Source organism: Hemicordylus capensis, chromosome 10 (assembly GCF_027244095.1).
Source record: "Hemicordylus capensis ecotype Gifberg chromosome 10, rHemCap1.1.pri, whole genome shotgun sequence".
Taxonomy (NCBI): Eukaryota; Metazoa; Chordata; class Lepidosauria; order Squamata; family Cordylidae; genus Hemicordylus; species Hemicordylus capensis.
Genome location: NC_069666.1, coordinates 348448 through 366986, shown reverse-complemented (window position 1 = coordinate 366986; position 18539 = coordinate 348448). Strand labels below are relative to the sequence as shown.

Here is an 18539-nt window from a genome sequence, read left to right as displayed (position 1 = left end):
CCAGCCCTCTCCCGGGGGCACCCGCCGCCGCCGCCAGTCCTGCTGGTTTTCGGTAGGGCCCTGGAGCTGCTGCAAAGACCTCCTCGCAGTCGGACCCACAGGGGCAGCGGTCGCCTTGCCTTTCCCGGCCCTTCCCCTAAAGGTGTAGCCACCTGGGCAGGGCCCCCTCCGCTTCCAAGGGGGAAATCAAGACCCCACAACAAAGAGGGTCTGGCTTCTGAGGTTTATTAGGCTCCAAGGAGAACGAGCACAGCAGTGACGGGATGTATTAAAGGCGTTGGATGCTTAAGGCTTTCAAGAGAGCCATCGCGGGTGCCCCCTCTCAGCTGGAGGGCCCAGGGAGGGCCAAAGGCCTCTGGCCGGGCCCCCCAGCCACTTCCCCATGCCCAGGGCCACCCCGAATCGGCAAGAGGGCAGCAGGCAGAGGCGGCCTGGCTCTGCTGCGAAGGCACTGCGTCACTCCAGCACCCGGCGAGCCGAGCGGGAGACAGAGGAATGTTCTCGCAGGTCTGCTTCTCACCTGCATGCCAGACGGGAGCTGAAAGCCAGCCCAGGCTGCCTGGGGCAAGGCTGCAGTTGGTCCCCGAGAAGTCCGTGCCCGCTGGGGGGTGGGGGTGGATGCATGGCTCCGGTCTGGACACAGCAGTCCCCGACCCCGCAGACCATTGGGGGTCCAGTCACGCTGGAGTGGGGCCGCAGCAGCAGAATCCTCCCGCAGGCAGCCCAGCGGGGTCTGCGGGGAGAAGCTCACAGCACGATTTTGAAGGAACTGGAGTGGGAGAGAGGACCCAGGTTGGCGGGTTCTGCTAAGGCAGCCCCCAGGCCAGTCAAGGAGGGGTTGGAGACCTCAGCCGGAGGGCGGGCAGCAGCCGGGAGGTACCTGGTGAAGTCTGGCGAGCGGGAAATGATGTGCTGGAATTCCGAAAGGTTGATGGTCCCGTCTTTGTCGATATCCGACTCCTCTAGGATCTGCAGGAAACGGGAGGAGCCTTGAAGGCCAGAAGCAGCGCCCCCCCCCCCCGAAGAGACTCCCCTCCCACAATACACACCTTCCCTCCCTCCCTCCCTCCCCACCACTCACATTCTGGATCAGCTGGTCCATCTCCACACGGCTCAGCCGGCTCTCCTCGCCTTCACCAGTCAGGCAGTTCACCAGGTTTTCCAAGTCCTTTTTGTCGAGGGTCCCGTCATCATCAAAGTCTGGGGAAGGCAATCACTGAGCTGCACCCCTTTCCCCGACAAGGGGGCTTCTTTGGGAGGGAGTGCCTGCCCTTCCCCACTGTCCTCACACCTCCTTTTGGTACCAAAGCCCATTCCCCATAAGTGGGCCCTTTTTAGCAGAGCTGGGGGGCAGGGGCACTCAAGACCTACAGGCTCTGCTGTCAGGGGAAGGCCCCACTTTGGCCACATTCACACATGCATGTCACTCAAAGTGGAGGAGTCTACACTCCTCCGGTCTCAAACTCTCTTCTGTGGCAGCAGTAGGGGAAAAGGCAACGGGATGGCGGGCAGGGATGGCGGGAGAGCTGCTAGAGCCGCCTGGGAGGGAGGGAGGGAGGGAGGGGAGCCCAGGAGCAGCTCTGCCGGCAGAGGCCCCCCCCCCCCCGCCCAGAGGAGCACAGTCTGCCTTGCTGGAGACAACCAACAGCCACTCCAAGGAAGGGGCCAGTGGGGGTCCTCTTCCTTCAGCCCCAGCTCCTGGGAATCGGGCACTCAGCTCCACCCGCCGGGAGGAGGCCCAGCCCCTCCCAAAGGCACTCGGCCGCCACCCCGGCTTTTGCTCTGGGCTGCGGGGGGGGGGAGGCCCCTGCGTTCCCGGCCTGGCAGAGGAGGACCTGCTCACGTGGGGCCTTCTGGAAAGACGCCCCTCACCAAAGATGCGGAAGGCGTAATGCGACTTGATCTCCGGCGTGGCTGAGTCGCTGAAGACACTCAGCATGTCCAGAAAGTCCTCGAAGGAGAGGCCGCCCTGCCCGTCCCCAGCTGTGGAGAAGACCCGGCAGATCCGGTGCCGGAACGGGTTTGCCTGGCAACACAAAGAGGGCCCCCACGGGCATGAGGAGGGGGCGGGGAAAGGGCGGCCCAGCGTCAACGGTGCACGTGGGCACCCCAAGCAAGGGGTGCGGGCCCTGCCCCAGTGAGATCACTGCCGCCCCCCACAGCAACACTTTCTGCTGGTGTGTGACTTGGGAGAGGCAAACTCTTGGATTTGGAAATGTGCCCAGACGGGATGGGGCGGGGGGGGCACAAGCAGGGAGATGCCGCTGGCCCTGTGGGCTCCAGGCTGGGAGTGCTGCCAGCCGCGTGCCAGCCCAGGCGCCACAGGGGCCTGCCCCACTCCGGCAGACCCCCCCCCCCGCATACCCGCAGCTCAGGCAGCGTCAGGATCTTGCTCTCGGGGATCCGCGTGGCCAGAGCCTGCTCCCGGCTCTCCTTGGGCAGCAGTTCACTGAACCGCCGGTGGGCCCTGGAAGAGACACCCGCAGCTGACACCTGCGGGGCCCAGCACCCCTCCGCGCCCACCCCTGGGAAGGGCGCTCGCTCTCCGCAGCAGGGCAAGGAGGGCGGCCCAGCCGGCCCGGCCCCCACGGCCGCCTAGCCTTTGCCCCCCTGTGGGCTGGGCACACAGCCAGCAGCAGGCACTGCCCCCCCCCCCGTCTCTGCTTACACGAAGCCCGGGGGGGGATTCCCGGCAGCTTAGTCCGGGCTTTGGCTTCCTCGAGAGGCTGCCAGGAGCCGGGGCGCGGCGGGCAGCAGGCCTGGCGGCCCCCGAGAGCCCTCGCCAGGCACCGCTGCTGCTGCTGCTGCGACCCGCGCGCCGGGCGGGCTGGCACCCCCCGAGCCGGAGGAGGGCACGCGCGGGCGGGGCGGGGCCACAGCGGCGAGGAAGCGGAAGCAACCGGCTGCTGCCCCGCCGCCCTCCCCGAGCACCCCCAGACCCGCCGCCCCGGGAGCCGGGGCCCCACGGCGGGAGGGGGGCCAGGCTGGGCGCGGGGGCGGGGGGAGTACTCACAGCAGGATCTCCTGTTTGGTCAGGAAGGTCAGCTCCTGCGGGGGGGGGAGATGGGGGGAGGAGGGGGGGTCAGTGGTCCGCCGGCGGGAGGAGAGCCAGAGCGGCCGGCGGTGGCGGCGCACTCACCGCGGCTCTGCTGCGATCCCGCCGCCCCCGGTGGGGCATGCAGGGCGCAGGGCAGCCCCCACCCCGGACCCCGGACCCCGAGGCGGGGGGGCAGCTCCTCCCCCCCTCTCCTCCCCCGAGGGAGGCCCCTGCGCGCCGGCCCCCCACCTGGTACTCCCCCAGGAGATCGCGGGGCAGGCGGCTGCCCGACCCCCCCATGGCGCCTCGAGCGGACCCGACCCGGCACTTCCGCGTCTCCTCCTCTTCCTCCTCCGCCCCCTCCCCGCCCCAACACGTCACCGTTGCCAGGCAACCGCTCCCCGGCCGCGGCCGCCCCTTAAAGAGACAGGGGGCCCGTGGGACTCCCCGCCACTGCCGCGTTGGAGCAGCGCTTCGCGTGACGTGAGACTGAGACGGGTCGCCCCCTGGTGGCTTTCGGAGACTCTCCCACGACAGAGCGGGCGCGGGACGCTGACCCCCCCCCAGGCCCCGCAGCGGGGGCGAGGATGCACGTGTGCCAGGGCGAGCAGGATCGGGGCGCAGCCGCTGCCCGGCGGCGGCGCTGCAGGTGAGTGAGAGGGTCGGTCGCGCCCCCACCTGTCCGGGCGGGCCTGCCTGCCTTTCCCTCCGGGGCAACGCGGCTGGGCGGGGGCTTTCCTGGCTCGGCTGCCTGCAAAGCCCCGCCCGAACGCCCCGAGCGCGGGGGGGGGCAGCGGCAGCCTCAGGCTTGCGCCCAGGAGCTCCAGCCCCGCGGGGAGGGGGAGGTCAGCAGCAGCAGCCGGCCTTGGGCGTGGGGCTGCGGGACCCGAAGGGGTCGCCCTGGAGGCCCCCCAGCCACCCCTCGCCCCTTCCCCGAAGCTTTGCTTCTTCCTCAAGCGACTTCTGTAGGTGCTCAGAGGAGCCCACACCGGAGGGCTGTCTCCAGGAAGGGCTGCTGCCAGCCTGTGTCTGTCTGGCCTCCTGGGGGGTGGGGTGGGCAGCGCCGCTCCTCCGAGTCCCAGCAGGCAGGTTTGGGGCCTTCTTGGCAGCAACGAGAGCAAAGAGAGATTGGGGCGGGGGCTTGTGCTTGTCCTCCTGGATGCGGCCACAGCTCTTCCCTTCCCTTCCCTTTCAGAGGAGCCGCCTCCGCCTCCAGTGAGGCCACCATGGGCTGCCAGCCAAGCCCTGAGCGACCCCTTGCAGAGGCCTTTGTCTACCACGAAGAAGACCTTTTGCTGCATGGGGTGGCGTGGCAAGGAGAGAGGTCTGTTGAGCTGGCCGGCCACGCTCCGTCCCACTTTGACCAGGCTCTGCAGTCCACCTGGGAGGACAGACTGAATCGGGGCCTCTTCCGCTACCGCTTGGGGGTGCTGCCGACCCGGATCCTGCCCGGGGATGTCGGGTTTGTGGCCCAGCTGAACATCCAGAGGGGCGCGGAGAGGAGAGCACCCCAGGAGATCCACAGCGTCCAGCAGAGCTTCGACCCCCAGCGCTTTGGCTTCAGCCAGATCAGGCCTGAAGAGGTTCTCTTCCGCATGGCCAAAGGCTGCACCACCCCCTCCGTGCCCCAGGTGGGGGGTCCTGGGCCCTGGGCCGGCCCCGCCTGGGTCCTCGTGGTGATCAACGTCAGTCCTCTGGAGTTTGGGCACGTCCTCCTGGTCCCGGACCCCGCTCTCTGCTTGCCTCAGGTCCTCACCGCAGAGGCCCTTGCCTTTGGCCTGGAAGCCGTCCTCCTCAGCAGCCACCCTGGCTTCCGCGTGGGGTTCAACAGCCTGGGGGGCTTTGCTTCTGTCAACCACCTGCACCTGCATGGCTTCTACCTGGACTGGGAGCTGCTGGCCGAGTCGGCCCCCTGCCAGCCCCTCTTGCCCCCAGCGGGCCTGTTCCTGCTGCGGGAGTTCCCGGCCCCGGCCTTCCTCTTCTACAGCCAGGGGGGGCGGCTGGAGGGGCTGGCGCGCCGCATCTGCCAGGTCACCACCTTCTTGGTCCGGAAGGAGGTGGCCCACAACCTCTTTGTGACTCGAGGCGCTCCGCCCGAGGGCCCCGCTCGCTCTCCAGCTCGGCCGGGCCTTCGCATCCTGCTCTGGGCCCGCAAAGCCTGCTTCGGGGCCAAAGAAGAGGCTGCCTTCAACGTGGCACTCTGTGAGCTGGCAGGGCACCTGCCTGTCAAAAGCGCCGAGGAATTTGAGGGCCTCACAGAGGCATCTGCCATCCACACAATCCAAAAATACCTCCTCCCAGAGCCTCAGTTTGCCCAGCTCCAGAGGGAGCTGGTGGCCCTCCTCCAAGAGTGACCTCTGCCTCCTCCCCCTGCCCCAGACATGCTGCCGCCACTGGAGCTTGTTCTTCATAGGGGAGCCCCCCGCCAGGCACAACAAATACGGCCGAGGACATGCCAGGTTATTGCTGGTCAATAAAACTGAACACTCCGCTGGAGGACTGGAATGGCTATCATTTTATGTCACAAGTGGGAGAGAGAGGCCTGCTGGGAAATTATTTCTGTAGGCCACATGCTCCTGGGTTTAGCACAGAGGCTTCTGATGGAGCAAAGGTGCCTGCGTGGGGTGGAAAGGAGCACTTCATCTTTGCGGGGGGGGGGGGGGAGTTGCGCTCTCTTGTACCTGGGACATCATGTATGTATGTGTTTGCAGTAGAAGCAGCCGTGAGGAGGTCTAGAGAGAGAGAGAGAGAGGGGCAGAGACACTTGGCACACAAGAATGCAAAGCTCAGCTTTCTCCCAGCCCCCCGTTCAGTGCCTCTGCTCCATTCATTCGTAGTGCCATGCTGTCTTGCACTCTGGGGAGGCCTACTAAACATTGCTCCCTTCTTCCTCAGAATGCATCTGCCGCCAGTGGAATACAGTTCACCCGGGCAGCAGTTAAAGATGGGTGCTGTGTGGTGGAGCCTTGTGCACTGGAGGAGGACCTCCAGTTTCAGGGGATGAGAGCCCCAGGAAAGCTTGAGCCATTCAGCTTAGCTATGCTCTGTTCTGGGGAAAAAGACCAGAGAGCAAAAAGAGGCCCTGCCGCAGAGGGAGCCTCCCTATCCAGAGGCAGCCTACCTCTAGTCACCAGAGGGGGGCTGCCAACCTACCCAGAGACCCCTACCAGGCTAGGGAGAGCGCCCAGGAGGCCTGCCTTGAACCTTGGCCTCCGGGCGCCCATGCACATCGTCGGAGGAACCCGGTTTGGGCCAATGGCGACGGAGGTACCACTTTGCGTCACAGAGGGCAGGGCGCCTGTCGATTACGTCATGAAGCAACAGGAAGTGTGTTTCCAGTGCCGCCTGGCAGGGCTTCTTAAAACTTATGGTAAGTGCTAACTCTGTGCCTTGGGTGGGCAGCTGTCCCCGCGCGACCCAGCAGAGCCTCTCCCGGGGGCTGTTGCTAGTTGGCGTCTCTTTTGCGTGTCGTAATGGTCGCACTTTCTCTTACTTGGCCGCGCCTCCCTTCCTGTGCATCTGAGCATGCGCAATCCCTTTCCTGGGAGACAGGAAACCATCTTTCCTTTGCGGCCCATCAACTTCCTGTTCCATGGCGCTAGCCAGGATGGGCGCTCTTGCCAGCTCGAGGCGCAGCACTCTATGACGGCGCGCGCCGCTGTGCCCCGCGCCTTGCGCCGGGGGGGCGGGGCCTGCTGTCGGCATGGTGACCGCGTCGGGGCCGAAGGAGCCCACGGGCCGGGCGCTCTCGCCTCCGCCGCCGCCGCCCCAGGGGAAGAAGCCGTGGGGCCCGGTGAGAGGGGCCGCCGGGGAGGTGGCAGGGCGGGGAGCGCCTCACCCAGCGCTGGGTCCTGCTGCGGGTCTCCGTGGCCGGCTCGCTCAGGGCCTCCTCCCCTCACAACAGCCTCGCGAGGTGGGCCGGCGCGGACTGGAACCCGAGCCTTCCCCGCTGGCCGCCCTGGAGCGCCCCTCCTGAGAAGCAGCAGTCTCCAAGGCCAAAGGGGCCCGCAGGACCAGTGTTCCCTGTGACGGGGATTCCCAGAAGTGGCTGACTCCAGCTCCCATCATCCCCAGTCACGATGGCCTTTGGGATGATGGGAGTTGTAGTCAACAACAGCCGGGAATCCCTGTAACAGGAAGCACAGCCCAGGACCCTCTGGGGCGGCGGGTAGAGAGGGATTCCGGGTCTGGGCCTCTCCTCCACTGGTCAGAGCCTGTCCGATGGGGGCTGCCTTCCCCTCCCCGAAGGAGACCCTGGAAACAGCAGGGTCAGCGGGGCAATGAGACCCTACACAAGTTGACTCCCAGTTGAATTCGGTGGGGCCCACGCCCCAGGCACACTAAATGCGTGGTTGGTGGTCTTGTTAGAGGAGAGCTGGTCCTGTGGCAGCAAGCATGACTTGACCCCTTAAGCTAAGCAGGGTCCATCCTGGTTGCATTTGAATGGGAGACTCAAAGTGTGAGCACCGTAAGGTATTCCCCTTAGTAGGGGATGGAGCCGCACTGGGAAGAGCATCTAGGTCCCAAGTTCCCTCCCTGGCAGCAGCGTCTCCAAGAGAGGGCCGGGAGAGAGACTCGTGCCTGCAACCTGGGAGAAGCCGCTGCCGATCTGTGTGTAGACAATACTGAGCTAGATGGACCTATGGTCCGACTCCATGTATGGCAGCTTCCTCTGTCCTGAAACAAGCACAGTCCTCGGACAAGGGCCTTCTCCTTGCCTTGCTTTGTTCTGGGGGCCCGACTGTCTGGCCCAACCCTTTGCAGCCCTGTCCAAATTGTCCCTTCTGTGGTTTACTCTTGCCTGGATTTTCTTTCTTCCAGCCCTCCGACTGGGAAGCTTGTTCAGCTTTAGCTTCTTAGCTCTTGCCCAGTACTGGCATGCCATTTGTAGGAGACCATAGCCTGCTTTCCTGGCAAGCGCCTCTCCAGAGTTTGGGGAAGCGTTTGTCTCCTCTGCCAGTGGATATTAGCGGGTTAGGTAGCTCACCTTTCTGCTTGGCTGGAAGAAGGGACACTTTCAGGCAGCTGGAGGGGCCTAGGGACAGAGCTGAGCAGCACAGAGGGCCTTACAAGGCAGATGGCTGGTTCCTCTTTGGATGTCTTTCTTGGTAGCTAGTAACAAAAGCAACACTGACAAGCTCTGCTAGCAGCACTTTATTCCCTCTTCTCTTTTGCAAGGCTGCCTGAAAGGATGAAGATCAACACAGAAAGCAGTGAGTCTGAGGATGAAACTGATGAAGATGAGGAGGAGGAGGAGGAGGAGGAGGAGGAAGACGAAGAAGGGGATCTGTCAGATGAGTCTGCAAACGAATGCCTGAAGAGACTGACGGCAGGAAGCAAGGTGTCTCCGAAGAAGAGCTCCCAGGATGAGCCCCGAGCCCCGAGCCGTGGGCGCAAAGGCAAAGGGCGAGCAGCGCGCAGGAAGAGTGGCCAGCTGATCGACCTGGAGGAGCCAACCACAGAAGAGTGTGAGTCAGAAGAGATCCGGAAGAGGAGGAGGAGGAAGAAGAAGAAGCAGCAGCAGCAGCACAGGTGAGTCGGGTCTCCCTCCTCCCACATCCCCCAGGCGGAATCTCCTGCTCGGAGCCAGGTGGGGGCACCTCCACGGCCAGTGCTGGTCCCCTGAACCTCCCCCCCCCACTCCCCGTGGCTCCCAGCCAGTTACTGTGTTCTGGGCCCTGAAGCCTGCTGAGTTGGCCCGCTGCTCCTGGAGCCCTTTTCCTCCCAGCTGCCACTGCTTTTGCCCAGCTCTTTCCGGCTGCTGAGCTGTTGCTTTCTCCCGTCTTGCTTCCAGGCTGCTGTCCATTAATCTAACCAGCTGCAAGTACGAGAGTGGTGAGTCCTGGCTGTTTCGGGTGTCTTCCTCCTGTGGCTCTGGCCTCCCACACTGGTTTTCTGCAGTGCTTGGGAAATGGCCCAACAGCAACTGGTGTGGCGCTAGGCAGCCTGGACCCAGAGCCATAGAGCGCCAGCATTAGGGAAGAGACTGGTGATCCCTGGAGGAACCCCTGCTGCCTGAGCACAGAGACACCCTTTAACGTGGTCATTCTCTTCTATTTCGCTGGGGGAAAGCAACTGGTCTTCTCCAGCCCCAGCACAGCAACCCTCCAGTGACTGTTGCTGGTGTCTGTCTTGTGTTCCTTTTAGATTGTGAGCCCTTGAGGAACAGGGGACCATTGGATTTATGTATTATTTAGTTTTCTTGGTAATCTGCTTTGTGAAGTTTGGTTGAAGAGCGGGATATCAATATTGGGAGGAGGAGGAGTGTGTTGCCTCCAAGTCCTGCCACACAGGGGAGGCTGCGGGCAGGACCTGGGGATCCAGGTGCCTCTTGGAGCCCTCCATGGCCCTCTGCTTGTTGGGTTGCAGTGAGACGTGCTGCTCGGTGCTGTGGCCTGAAGGAAGTGGGGGAGGATGAGGAGTGGACCGTTTACTGGACTGACTGCTCGGTCTCGCTGGAGCGTGTCATGGAGATGAAGAGGTTTCAGGTACCTGCAGCAGAGCCTGGCAGGGAGGGAGTTGCAGCCACGAAGTGGGTGGGGAGGAAGAGGGTCCCCAGACAAAGCCCAGGGCTGCCCCCTTGGCCAGCAGCCACCCTCTGCTGGCTCTCCTGGCCCTGGTGTGCCTTCCTGCTGGGAGGCTCTCCCGGGCCCCCACTAGTGACTCTGCCTCTGTGCCGAAGCCTTGCTCTCTTTGGGGATTGCTGCAGGCTGGGAAGAGAGACACATGCTGGCCACAGCCCCTGCTGGAGAGAAGTCCCTGGTCCACAGTGGTCCCGGTCTAGGCCAGCTGCCTGCAGTGCATCCTATGTGAGGCTGCATTTGAAGCCGACTCCTCCGACACCTCCGCTAGAGTCCTGTCTGGAACCAGCAGCATGGAGAATATCTCTTGCTAGTGCTTCTCCATTGCTGCTGGCATCTTTCCAGGCCTTGGCCACTGCAGTCTGCTGTGGTCCTGGGTGGGTGGGGGCTGAGTGTGGAAGGGCTGGCTGCTCTCCAAGGAGCCTTCTTCTCTGGGTGTTCCTGCCTTCAGAGCCCAGGCGGGTGACGATGGGGGCAGGGTGATGGATAGCACACGGTGGCCGGAGTCCTGTCTGGAACCAGAGAGAGGGGGCCTTTCCCCCCAGCTGTGGAAGCCCCCTCCCCACCCAAGATTTGCTCACCCTTAGGCACCAGCTGGAGACGGTTCTTTCTGCTCCTCCCTTGCAGTAGGCTGTGAGAGGCTTTTCAGCGGTTGTGGGATTTGCCTGCGGTGTGGCTATATCGTTCACCTGCCTTTAACGCTGGGCTGGTTTTGCAGAAGTCAGCTACAGTTTGCATTTCTGGTGACATCAGCCAGTGTTTTATCATGCTTTGTGTTCTGTTTTAATTTGGAAGCCCCTGCCCCCCAGCCCCCATGGAAGTAAGCTTGAGAATGCCCTAAATAAATACAGTAGGACCTTGCAGGACACGGAAGCACAAGCAGCCCCTTTGGCTTCCTGGCAGCTCTCCTGCTCTTGCTGCCTTTCAGAAAATCAACCACTTCCCAGGCATGGCGGAGATCTGCCGCAAGGACCTCTTGGCCCGCAACCTCAACCGCATGCTCAAGCTCTTCCCCAAGGAGTACAGCATCTTCCCCCGCACTTGGTGCTTGCCGGCCGAGTGAGTGGCCAGGGGGCCGGGGGAGGACTGGGGGCGGGCCTGGACAAGCCCCACCTCGCTGGGGAACCTGGTCTGAACCCCCCAGATGGGGGCAGGGAGAGAAGCGAGGGAGACTTCTCGGCCTCGCCTTCATTCGAGGCCGGCTCTGCCCCCACTCCCATCCCAGACAGAGAGCAATGGCTGCCAGCCTAGGTGAGGCCCCCCCTGCAGTGCCAACCGTTGCCTTGTCCTTGCCCAGCTATGGGGACTTCCAGGCTTATGGGCGCATGAGGAAGAACAAGACGTACATCTGCAAGCCCGACAGTGGCTGCCAGGGACGGGGCATCTTCATTACACGCAACCCCAAGGAGATCAAGCACGGCGAGCACATGATCTGCCAGCAGTACGTCACCAAGGTGGGTCTGGGAGCCCCGAGGGTGCAAAGGGTACCCCTTGCCCGCTGTGCCCAGCCCCAGCTCTGATGGGCCTCTTTGGGACAAGTCTCCTGAGCCAACCTGCTGGAGAAGCGACCCCTGGTCACCTGGCTTTTCCCTCCCTCCCTCCCTCCTAGCCCTTCCTCATTGATGGCTTTAAGTTCGACATGCGCATCTACGTCTTGGTCACCTCCTGCGACCCGCTGCGGATTTTTGTCTATGAGGAGGGGCTGGCCCGCTTTGCCACCATGAGGTACATCGAGCCCAGCAGCAACAACTTGGTAAAGAAGGGGTTTTCCCAGGCGTTGGCATAGGCTCTGTAGGATAATAAGCAGCTGTTGGCACCCGATGGGACCTCTGGGAACTGGCTACCAGGCAGGGGGGCGGAGGAGGAGTGTCTGTTGCGTGCAGAAAGCCACCCCAAGGGCCATCCCTGGCAGCTCGAAGCTCCCTGGCTGGCAAGGCTGAGGAAGACCTCTGTTGAGAGATGCCGGCTGAATGGATCATAGGCGGCTGCTGATGTGCTAGAGGGAGAGGAAGGCTTTGGTGCTGCAGGGAGGCTGGCAAGCAGAGGAGGAGCCCTCCTGCTCTCTCGCTCTCTCTCTCTCTCTCTCTCTCTCTCTCTCTCTCTCTCTCTCTCTCCCCCAGGAGGACATCTGCATGCACCTGACCAACTACGCCATCAACAAGCATAATGAGAACTTTGTCCGTGACGACAACACGGGCAGTAAGAGGTATTGTGCCACTGTCAGCAGATGATTTATTATTTTGTTTATTTTTATTTTTACATTTATATCCCGCTCTTCTGCCAAGGAGCCCAGAGCAGTGTACATCCTCACAACAACCCTGTGAGGTAGGTTAGGCTGAGAGATACATGACTGGCCCAGAGTCATCCAGTGAGCTTCATGGCTGAATGGGGATTTGAACGTGGGTAAAGAGAATTAAATATTAATATATTAAAGGGTTTAAATTCAGTTTTCACAACAAAAGCATCATAAAGCAGTTTCAAAAATCAAGAACAAAGCATAAAGGTACCGCAGCAACCAGTAGCAAGATCCAGTTAAAGACCACTTTAAAACGTGGTTAAAATCAAACAGCAAAGGCCTGATGAAATGAAAACGTGTTTGCATTCTCAGATTAACCTTGACCCTTTTAGAAGCAGCTAATGGGGCCCCCAAGGTACACCCCCAGAGAAGGAACTCCACCAGCGCGGAGGCCCCTCCACCACAAGAGCTCCGGGGAGCCCTGCTTGGTCACCAGGTAGCTTTGTGCTGGAGCAGAGTCTGAATGAAGAGGCAGACGAGAGGTTTCCACGCAGAGGCTGGGCAGCAGCGGGGCTGAGGCTGACAACAACAACCTAGGGCGAAGGTGGTCCTTGAGACGACTCGGTGCTGGGCCACTCAGAGCGTTGAAAGCCCCAGTCAGCACTCTGGATTGGGCGCCAAATGAACTGGCACCCAGTGCAGGAGCTGCTGCAGAAGAGGCGCTCCATGCAGAAAGGGCTGGGCCCCTGTCAGTCAGCAGCCTGGCTGCGGCATTCTAGGCCAGTGGCAGTATCCATAAGGCAGGGCTGTCCTATACATCCAGTCTGGGGGTATAGATAGGTCCTATGATTAAATGAATAAAGTTGAATTTCAAACAGTGTGACAAGTCTGGAGATTACGGAGACTGGATCCACCTCCTCCAGACAGGGATGCAGTTACATAGGGGGGCATTGCTGGGAAAGACCCCTCCCTGCCCGAGTCCCTGAAGAGCTGCTGCCAGTCACAGGACTGGCCGAGACAGAGCAGAGGTCTGAGCCTGGATCGGGCCGCTTCGGTGTGCATAGATCTGCCCCTTGAATCTCTGCTCCGTGCTGCTCTTGTGAGGATGAATGGATCGGAGAGCACCCCAGGGCTGCAACCCAGGGTTCCCTCTAATTTCTTTCATCCATGCGCGGACTGAGTTTTGTTCTGGGCGGCAGTATCAAGGCTGTGTGTGTGTGTGTGTGTGTGTGTGTGTGCACACCATGTGCATTCAGAGTGGGGCCTTCCTGATTCAACCTGAGCAGGATCTAAAATTAACTGAGTGGACATCAAAAACCGTGTGTGCCTCTCAGGCAGGGGTGGGGAACCTTGGCCCTCCTGCAGATGTTGGCCTACAATTCCCACAATCCCTAGCTATTGGCCTCTGTGGCTGGGGATTATGGGAGTTGTAGTCCAAAAACAGCTGGAGGGCCAAGGTTCCCCACCCCTGCTCTAAGGCGCACACCAGTCCAACCCTGAGCTAGCTTGTTTGCAAGCCAGCCCCACTGAAACAGACAGGGGATCTGCAGTGAGCCGCATTCATGCCCCAGCCCGCTCCTGCCCCTTTCTCTGTGCTGTGGGGGGCGGGGCCAGAGTGGGGCATCCTTGTAGCGCCCCCTCCTCTCCCTGCCTCCCTCCGCCAGGAAGCTCTCCACGCTGAACGTCTGGCTGCGGGAGCACAACTACGACACAGCCGAGCTCTGGCGGGACATTGAGGACATCATCATCAAGACCCTGATTGCCGCGCACCCCGTCCTGAGGCACAACTACCGCACCTGCTTCCCCAACCACATCTCCGGCTGTGCCTGCTTCGAGATCCTGGGCTTTGATATCCTTTTGGACCGGAAGCTCAAGCCTTTGCTTTTGGAGGTGAGCGGGGGGCGCGGGTCCACCTCACAGCTCCTTGGAAGCAGGACCCCCAGCAGGGTCTGCCCTGCCTCTCCATGCCAGCTGCCATGGAAGAAGATCCCATGAGCCTCCTGGCAGGAATCCCACCAGGTCCCCTTCCTGTTTCCTCGCGCGAAGCACTTTGCCCTTAGCAGCTATGCCCTGGTCTGCTCCAGCACTGACAAAATAGGGATGTGTACCAGAATGCTTGGGTGCCATCCCAAGGGTGGTGAGGAGTTTCCTTAAGAGGCGGCGCTGGGGCCAGGTCCTACCTGCCCATCCTCCAAGCCCCACCTGCCCATCCTCCAAGCCCCTGCTGCCCCGCCACGGCGCTGTTCAACCAGAAATACGTCTGTGCAAGCAGCAGCTTGTACCGCTTCCCCCTTTAAAAGCCACACGGCAGCGACCGGGTGCTTCACCCGCATGCCTCTCACGGCATCAGCCTGTAAATGGTGCCGGAGCATGCGCCAGTGACCTCCGCCCCCCCCCAAGTCCCCATTAGAAGAGGACACCTTCTTTCTTAGAAGTTCCAGGAGCAGTCAGGAGAACAGGTCAGGGGGCTCAGATCCCACCCTGGCGGGATCCTGCAGCAGCCGCCAGCTCAGGCACCCTCTCCGGCCCCCCTGCAGGTCAACCACTCCCCCAGCTTCACCACTGACTCGCGGCTGGACCGGGAGGTGAAGGACGCCCTGCTCTCTGATGCCATCAACCTCATCAACTTGCGGGCCTGTGACAAGAAGAAGGTGCTGGAGGAGGACAAGAGGCGGGTGAAGGCGCGTCTTCTTCAGACCCACCAGCCGCCACGAGAGGCCAGGTACCCCGGCTGTGGGGACGAGCACAGCAGAGAGGCCTGGAGCCCCCGAGTGCCTGCCGGGCCCCCAGCACTGCAGCCTTGCAGCCCCTGGGCTCACTGGTGCCCGCCAGGCGGAGTTTCCCGCCAGCAGGGAAGGGCAGACCCGGAGCCAGCCGGCAATAAGTGCCCTCCTTCCCAGCCCTGCTCCCGGGATGGGCAGAGTGGCTCCCGGGACTGTATCCGCTTTGGCAGCGGGGGGAAGGCCAGGCGGCCCCGTGTGTGCTGGGGGCCTGCCCGCTGCCCGCTGGAGAGCTTTTGGGGGGAGGCGGGTGGCCCTTCACGGCTGCCTCTCTCCCAGGCCGTTCCTCTGGCATCTCTCCTCTGCTGCTGCCACTGCCCCCCCCCCTCTTGCTTTGCAGGCGGGAGCAGTTGGAGAGCAGCCAGGCTGCCTGGCTGGCCCAGGCAGAGAAGTACGAGAACAGCCACCTGGGTGGCTACCGGCGCATCTTCCCGGCACGCGGCACAGAGAAGTACACGCCCTTCTTCAAGCACAGTGGCTCCCTCTTCCAGGAGACGGTGGCCTCCAAGGCCAGAGAAGAGTGTGCCAGGTGTCTGGGGAGCGGGGGGGAGCTGGCTGCTGGCCATGCAGGGCCGGTGTGTGCCCTCCGGAGCGCCCGCCCTGTGTGGCCTCTGCCTCAAGCCCCTTGTCCCTGCTAGGCAACAGCTGGAGGAGATCCGCCAGAAGCAGGAGCAGAGGGAGAACACCGCTGGGAAGAAGAAGAGGGATGTGAAGGAGAACCTGCAGGGCGAGTCAGCAGGGGAGAAGGGCAAGGGCAGGGCTGGCTTCACCCGCTTGGCATACAGCCACAGCAGGACCTGGAATCCCAAGGTACCCCATGAGGGAGCTCTTGCCCGGGCCCAGGGAACCGGGGATTCTGGCTCCGCATGGAGCCCTGCAGGGCCGCTGCCTGTCTGGGCAGACAGTCCTGAGCTGGGTGGCCCAGCACCAGAGAAGGTCACTTGGGGGGTTACGGCATCGTTGGCCCGGTGCGAGAGCAGTTCTGGGGCCTGGAAAGGGTGGGTCCTCCCCGCCTTGCAGAGCCAGGGCCTGGCTTGGCTTGCGGGGGCAGAGCGGGGCCGGGGGTGGCGGCGGCTGCTGCTGCTGCAGAGCTTGTCTGTCCGTGAGAGCTGCTGCCGCTGTCAGACGGGGCGGAGACGTTTCCAGCGAAGGGCTGGGCTTGCGGCTCCCACTGAAACCCCCAGTGGGGGCGGCTTCCTTCCCTCCCCAGATGTCCTCCCTGGTGTACGACAGCATGACTCCCCAAGCGATCGTGGAGGAAGAGGAGGTGGAGAGGGTCAAAGCCCTCCTGCGGCGAGAGAACCTCATCCGGGGACTGGGCATTGTGGACCAGCTGACCCGCCTGCTCCACGGCACGGAGCCCAGGCCCACGGAGACAGAGCGGCCCCACATCAACATCTCCGAAAGCCAGGTGAGCGGGAGGCGGAGCGTGGGCCGGATCGGGTCCCGGGGGCCTGGGGTCACAGTCCTGCTTTGTGAAGCATCGGGACTGGAGCCTGCTGGAGAAGCCTGCCAGCCCCTTCCCCGAGAGCAGCAGCAGCAGGGGGGAGGGCAGGGCACCCTCGCCCTGGGCAGGGCCAGTGGCTGAGGGGGTCTCCTGCTGCCTTTCTCTTCCAGCCCCACTTGCTTCAGGAGATGTTTGGAACCCGAGAGCACCACAGCCTGATGACCCTCGTCCCCCTCACCCTCTTTGGGGGCTCTGTCCAGGAAATTGGGCAGCAGATCATGCAGCAGCCCACGGCCAGGGTCCGGCTGCTTGGCAGCCAAGGCTTCATCCCCACCATCCTGGGGGCCCTCTCGGGCCTGGGCCCCTCCCAGGAGGTCTCCTACTCCTCGCACTTCAAGCCGCAGCTCCACACGCAGCCCCCCAAGAACATGAGCTGGCTGGGCACAGCCATGGTGGGCGAGCCCTGCACCCTGGCCCGGGTGCTGAAGGCCGGCGGCCGGCGGTTTGCCAGCGCCAAGGACAAGATGGAAGGCAGTGAGTATCCGGGGGGGGGGGTGGTGGAGTCCCGGGGGGTTCTGCTCTGGTATGGTCCGAGCCTAATGGGGATTCCCAGATGCTGTTGACTACAGCTCCCATAATCCCCAAGCAAAAGCCTTTGCAGCTGGGGATTCTGGGAGTTCCTGTTAGAGGGAACACTGGCCCCCTCCCTGCCCCCCAGAAGTGCTGGCTTTTCCTCTCTGTGTGCGAAGAGGGTCAGGGGTGCTAGGACAGCCACAGGCCAGAGCCTGGCAGACGGGTGTCTGGCCGAGGGGCCAAGGGGTGTCGTCGGGTGGGGGGCACCAACCTTATCACATTGCCCAAGCGCACCCCCCCCCGGTCTCACCAGGAGAGTCCCGGAGATCCATGGTCTGGGAGGCGGCGTCCACTAGGGAGGGCAGCCTGGTGGCCAGCTGGACTCCTTTCCTGGCTTGCTTCTTCTCCTGCAGGCAGCCCCGCTGGCAAGAGGCCCCTGTACATGGGCTCCGGCTCCCTGAGCTGCCTGTCTCACACTGGGAAAGCGCCCGGCCATGTCTTTAGCCACTTCCCCTTCCCCTCCGGGGCAGCCCCCCTCAGCCGCACTGACGGGCCCGGACTGGGCATCAGCTCTGCCTCAGCCCCTCTCATCCGGCGCACCAGTCCACACCGCTCCGGCCACGTGGCTGCGCTGCCCTTCAGCCCGCCCAGGTAGGCCCCAACTCCTCCCCCCGCAGGGCTCAGAGCCGGGGGCCGGGGGCCCAGGAGCCGCCCTCCACCCGCTGCCCCAGCCTCTCCTCAGCCTTTTCCTCCCACAGGAAGGGGACCTGAACTCCCAGTGGAACAGCTGTCCTCGGAGCACGAAGAGCTGGGGCGCCCCCCGTGTGGAGGCCTGTGCCAAGGGGGGGGCGGCCCAGCAGTCTGCTTGAGGAGCCTGGCGGCCGGGCCTTGGATGCCCCCCGAACCCCGCAGCCAGATGCCCAGCTGGAGGCCGCAGTGGGCCCTCAGAGCAGCGCTGGGCACCTTGGGCTGTGCCCCCCCCCCGCCCGCACCCCAGCATCCCCACTGCAGATGCCAGTCAGCCTGCCAAAGCGCTCTGGGCTGGGAAGAGGGTTTCTTTTGTAGCTGACTTTGTATTAAAGTTTTATACAGTTCTACCCTTCGGGGCCTGTCCTCTTGCTGGCACGGTTTCTGCTCGCTCTTGCTGGCTGTGGAGGCAGCCTCTGGAACTGCTGCATCCCAAAGGGCTAGACACGTCTGGCAGATGCTGGGCACCAGAGGTGCTCTTTGCTCTTAAACCCACTCTGGGCTTGCCGAGGAGGAAAGAGCAGCCACTGGAGGCAGTGTGGGGCACGCCCCTCACTCTCAGTCTCATCTCCCCAACAGCGGCAAAGAGGGCTCTGCTGGCCCAGCGGGAACTGACATGGGGTGCTGAGTTTCCAGGGGGGTGGTTCAGCAGGACCAAGAGCCCCTTCTTCTAGGCAAATGCAGGGAGCTCAGCCGGAGTGTCACCAGGGTGGAAAAAAGGAAAGCTGCTTCACCATCCTGTTGTTTTACTACCATGGAGGTGGACGTTAGTGGCATCCTCCTTAGGGGTGAACAAAGGCCCATCACAACAAAGCAAGTTTAACATAATGCAAATCTTAACGAAGCACAAGCCAGTTGAGATTTGTAAAACAAAATTATCTTCTGGTTTTTAAATGCTCACTTTGTCAAGTGTTTTAACCCATGGTTAGGAATGTCAATTAGGCCAACCACTGGAGACAAATTAGTCCAATGAACAAACCAGCGTGAGAGAGGTTGTATGACCGTTTAATAAGATGATGAGCGGGCCTGGGGTTGACTACACCATGGCAGGCTATTCCCTGGCAGGCCGTCTCCGGTGCATTTCCTAGTTTTCTCCCCCTCCTGCTCCGTTCTCCGCCTGTGGAGTCTCTGCCGCCTG

At 62.6% G+C, this 18539-nt stretch overlaps 3 protein-coding genes across 7 annotated transcripts; 2 read left to right on the top strand and 1 right to left on the bottom strand.

Annotated features, from left to right (window-relative positions):
- Positions 1 to 209: 209 nt before the first annotated feature.
- On the bottom strand, positions 210 to 3419 carry CIB1 (calcium and integrin binding 1). Its single transcript, XM_053272451.1, has 7 exons — positions 3287 to 3419; positions 3014 to 3048; positions 2365 to 2467; positions 1873 to 2026; positions 1082 to 1200; positions 881 to 969; positions 210 to 769 (listed from the first exon to the last, which is right to left on the bottom strand). Exons 1-7 carry the CDS (start codon positions 3335 to 3337, stop codon positions 748 to 750), a joined length of 573 nt encoding a protein of 190 aa, XP_053128426.1. The 5' UTR covers positions 3338 to 3419; the 3' UTR covers positions 210 to 747.
- GDPGP1 (GDP-D-glucose phosphorylase 1) lies at positions 2461 to 5533 on the top strand. The gene is made up of 2 exons (XM_053272443.1): positions 2461 to 3686; positions 4233 to 5533. The coding sequence occupies exons 1-2, from the start codon at positions 3625 to 3627 to the stop codon at positions 5389 to 5391; spliced, it is 1221 nt and encodes a 406-aa protein (XP_053128418.1). The 5' UTR covers positions 2461 to 3624; the 3' UTR covers positions 5392 to 5533.
- A 133-nt stretch (positions 5534 to 5666) lies between these two features.
- On the top strand, positions 5667 to 17751 carry TTLL13 (tubulin tyrosine ligase like 13). 5 transcript variants are annotated; one of them, XM_053272413.1, is made up of 16 exons: positions 5667 to 6407; positions 8216 to 8569; positions 8832 to 8872; positions 9407 to 9525; positions 10547 to 10677; positions 10916 to 11072; positions 11228 to 11371; positions 11739 to 11824; positions 13519 to 13744; positions 14392 to 14576; positions 14975 to 15163; positions 15273 to 15444; positions 15845 to 16045; positions 16252 to 16615; positions 17068 to 17305; positions 17397 to 17751. In XM_053272413.1, the coding sequence occupies exons 2-16, from the start codon at positions 8229 to 8231 to the stop codon at positions 17521 to 17523; spliced, it is 2721 nt and encodes a 906-aa protein (XP_053128388.1). In that variant the 5' UTR covers positions 5667 to 6407; positions 8216 to 8228; the 3' UTR covers positions 17524 to 17751. The 5 variants fall into 5 exon arrangements, with proteins under 5 accessions (XP_053128388.1, XP_053128390.1, XP_053128387.1 ...); XM_053272415.1 differs by lacking the exon at positions 5667 to 6407 and adding an exon at positions 6632 to 6830 and having other exon boundaries at positions 14975 to 15085; XM_053272412.1 differs by lacking the exon at positions 5667 to 6407 and adding an exon at positions 6633 to 6830.
- Positions 17752 to 18539: the final 788 nt, after the last annotated feature.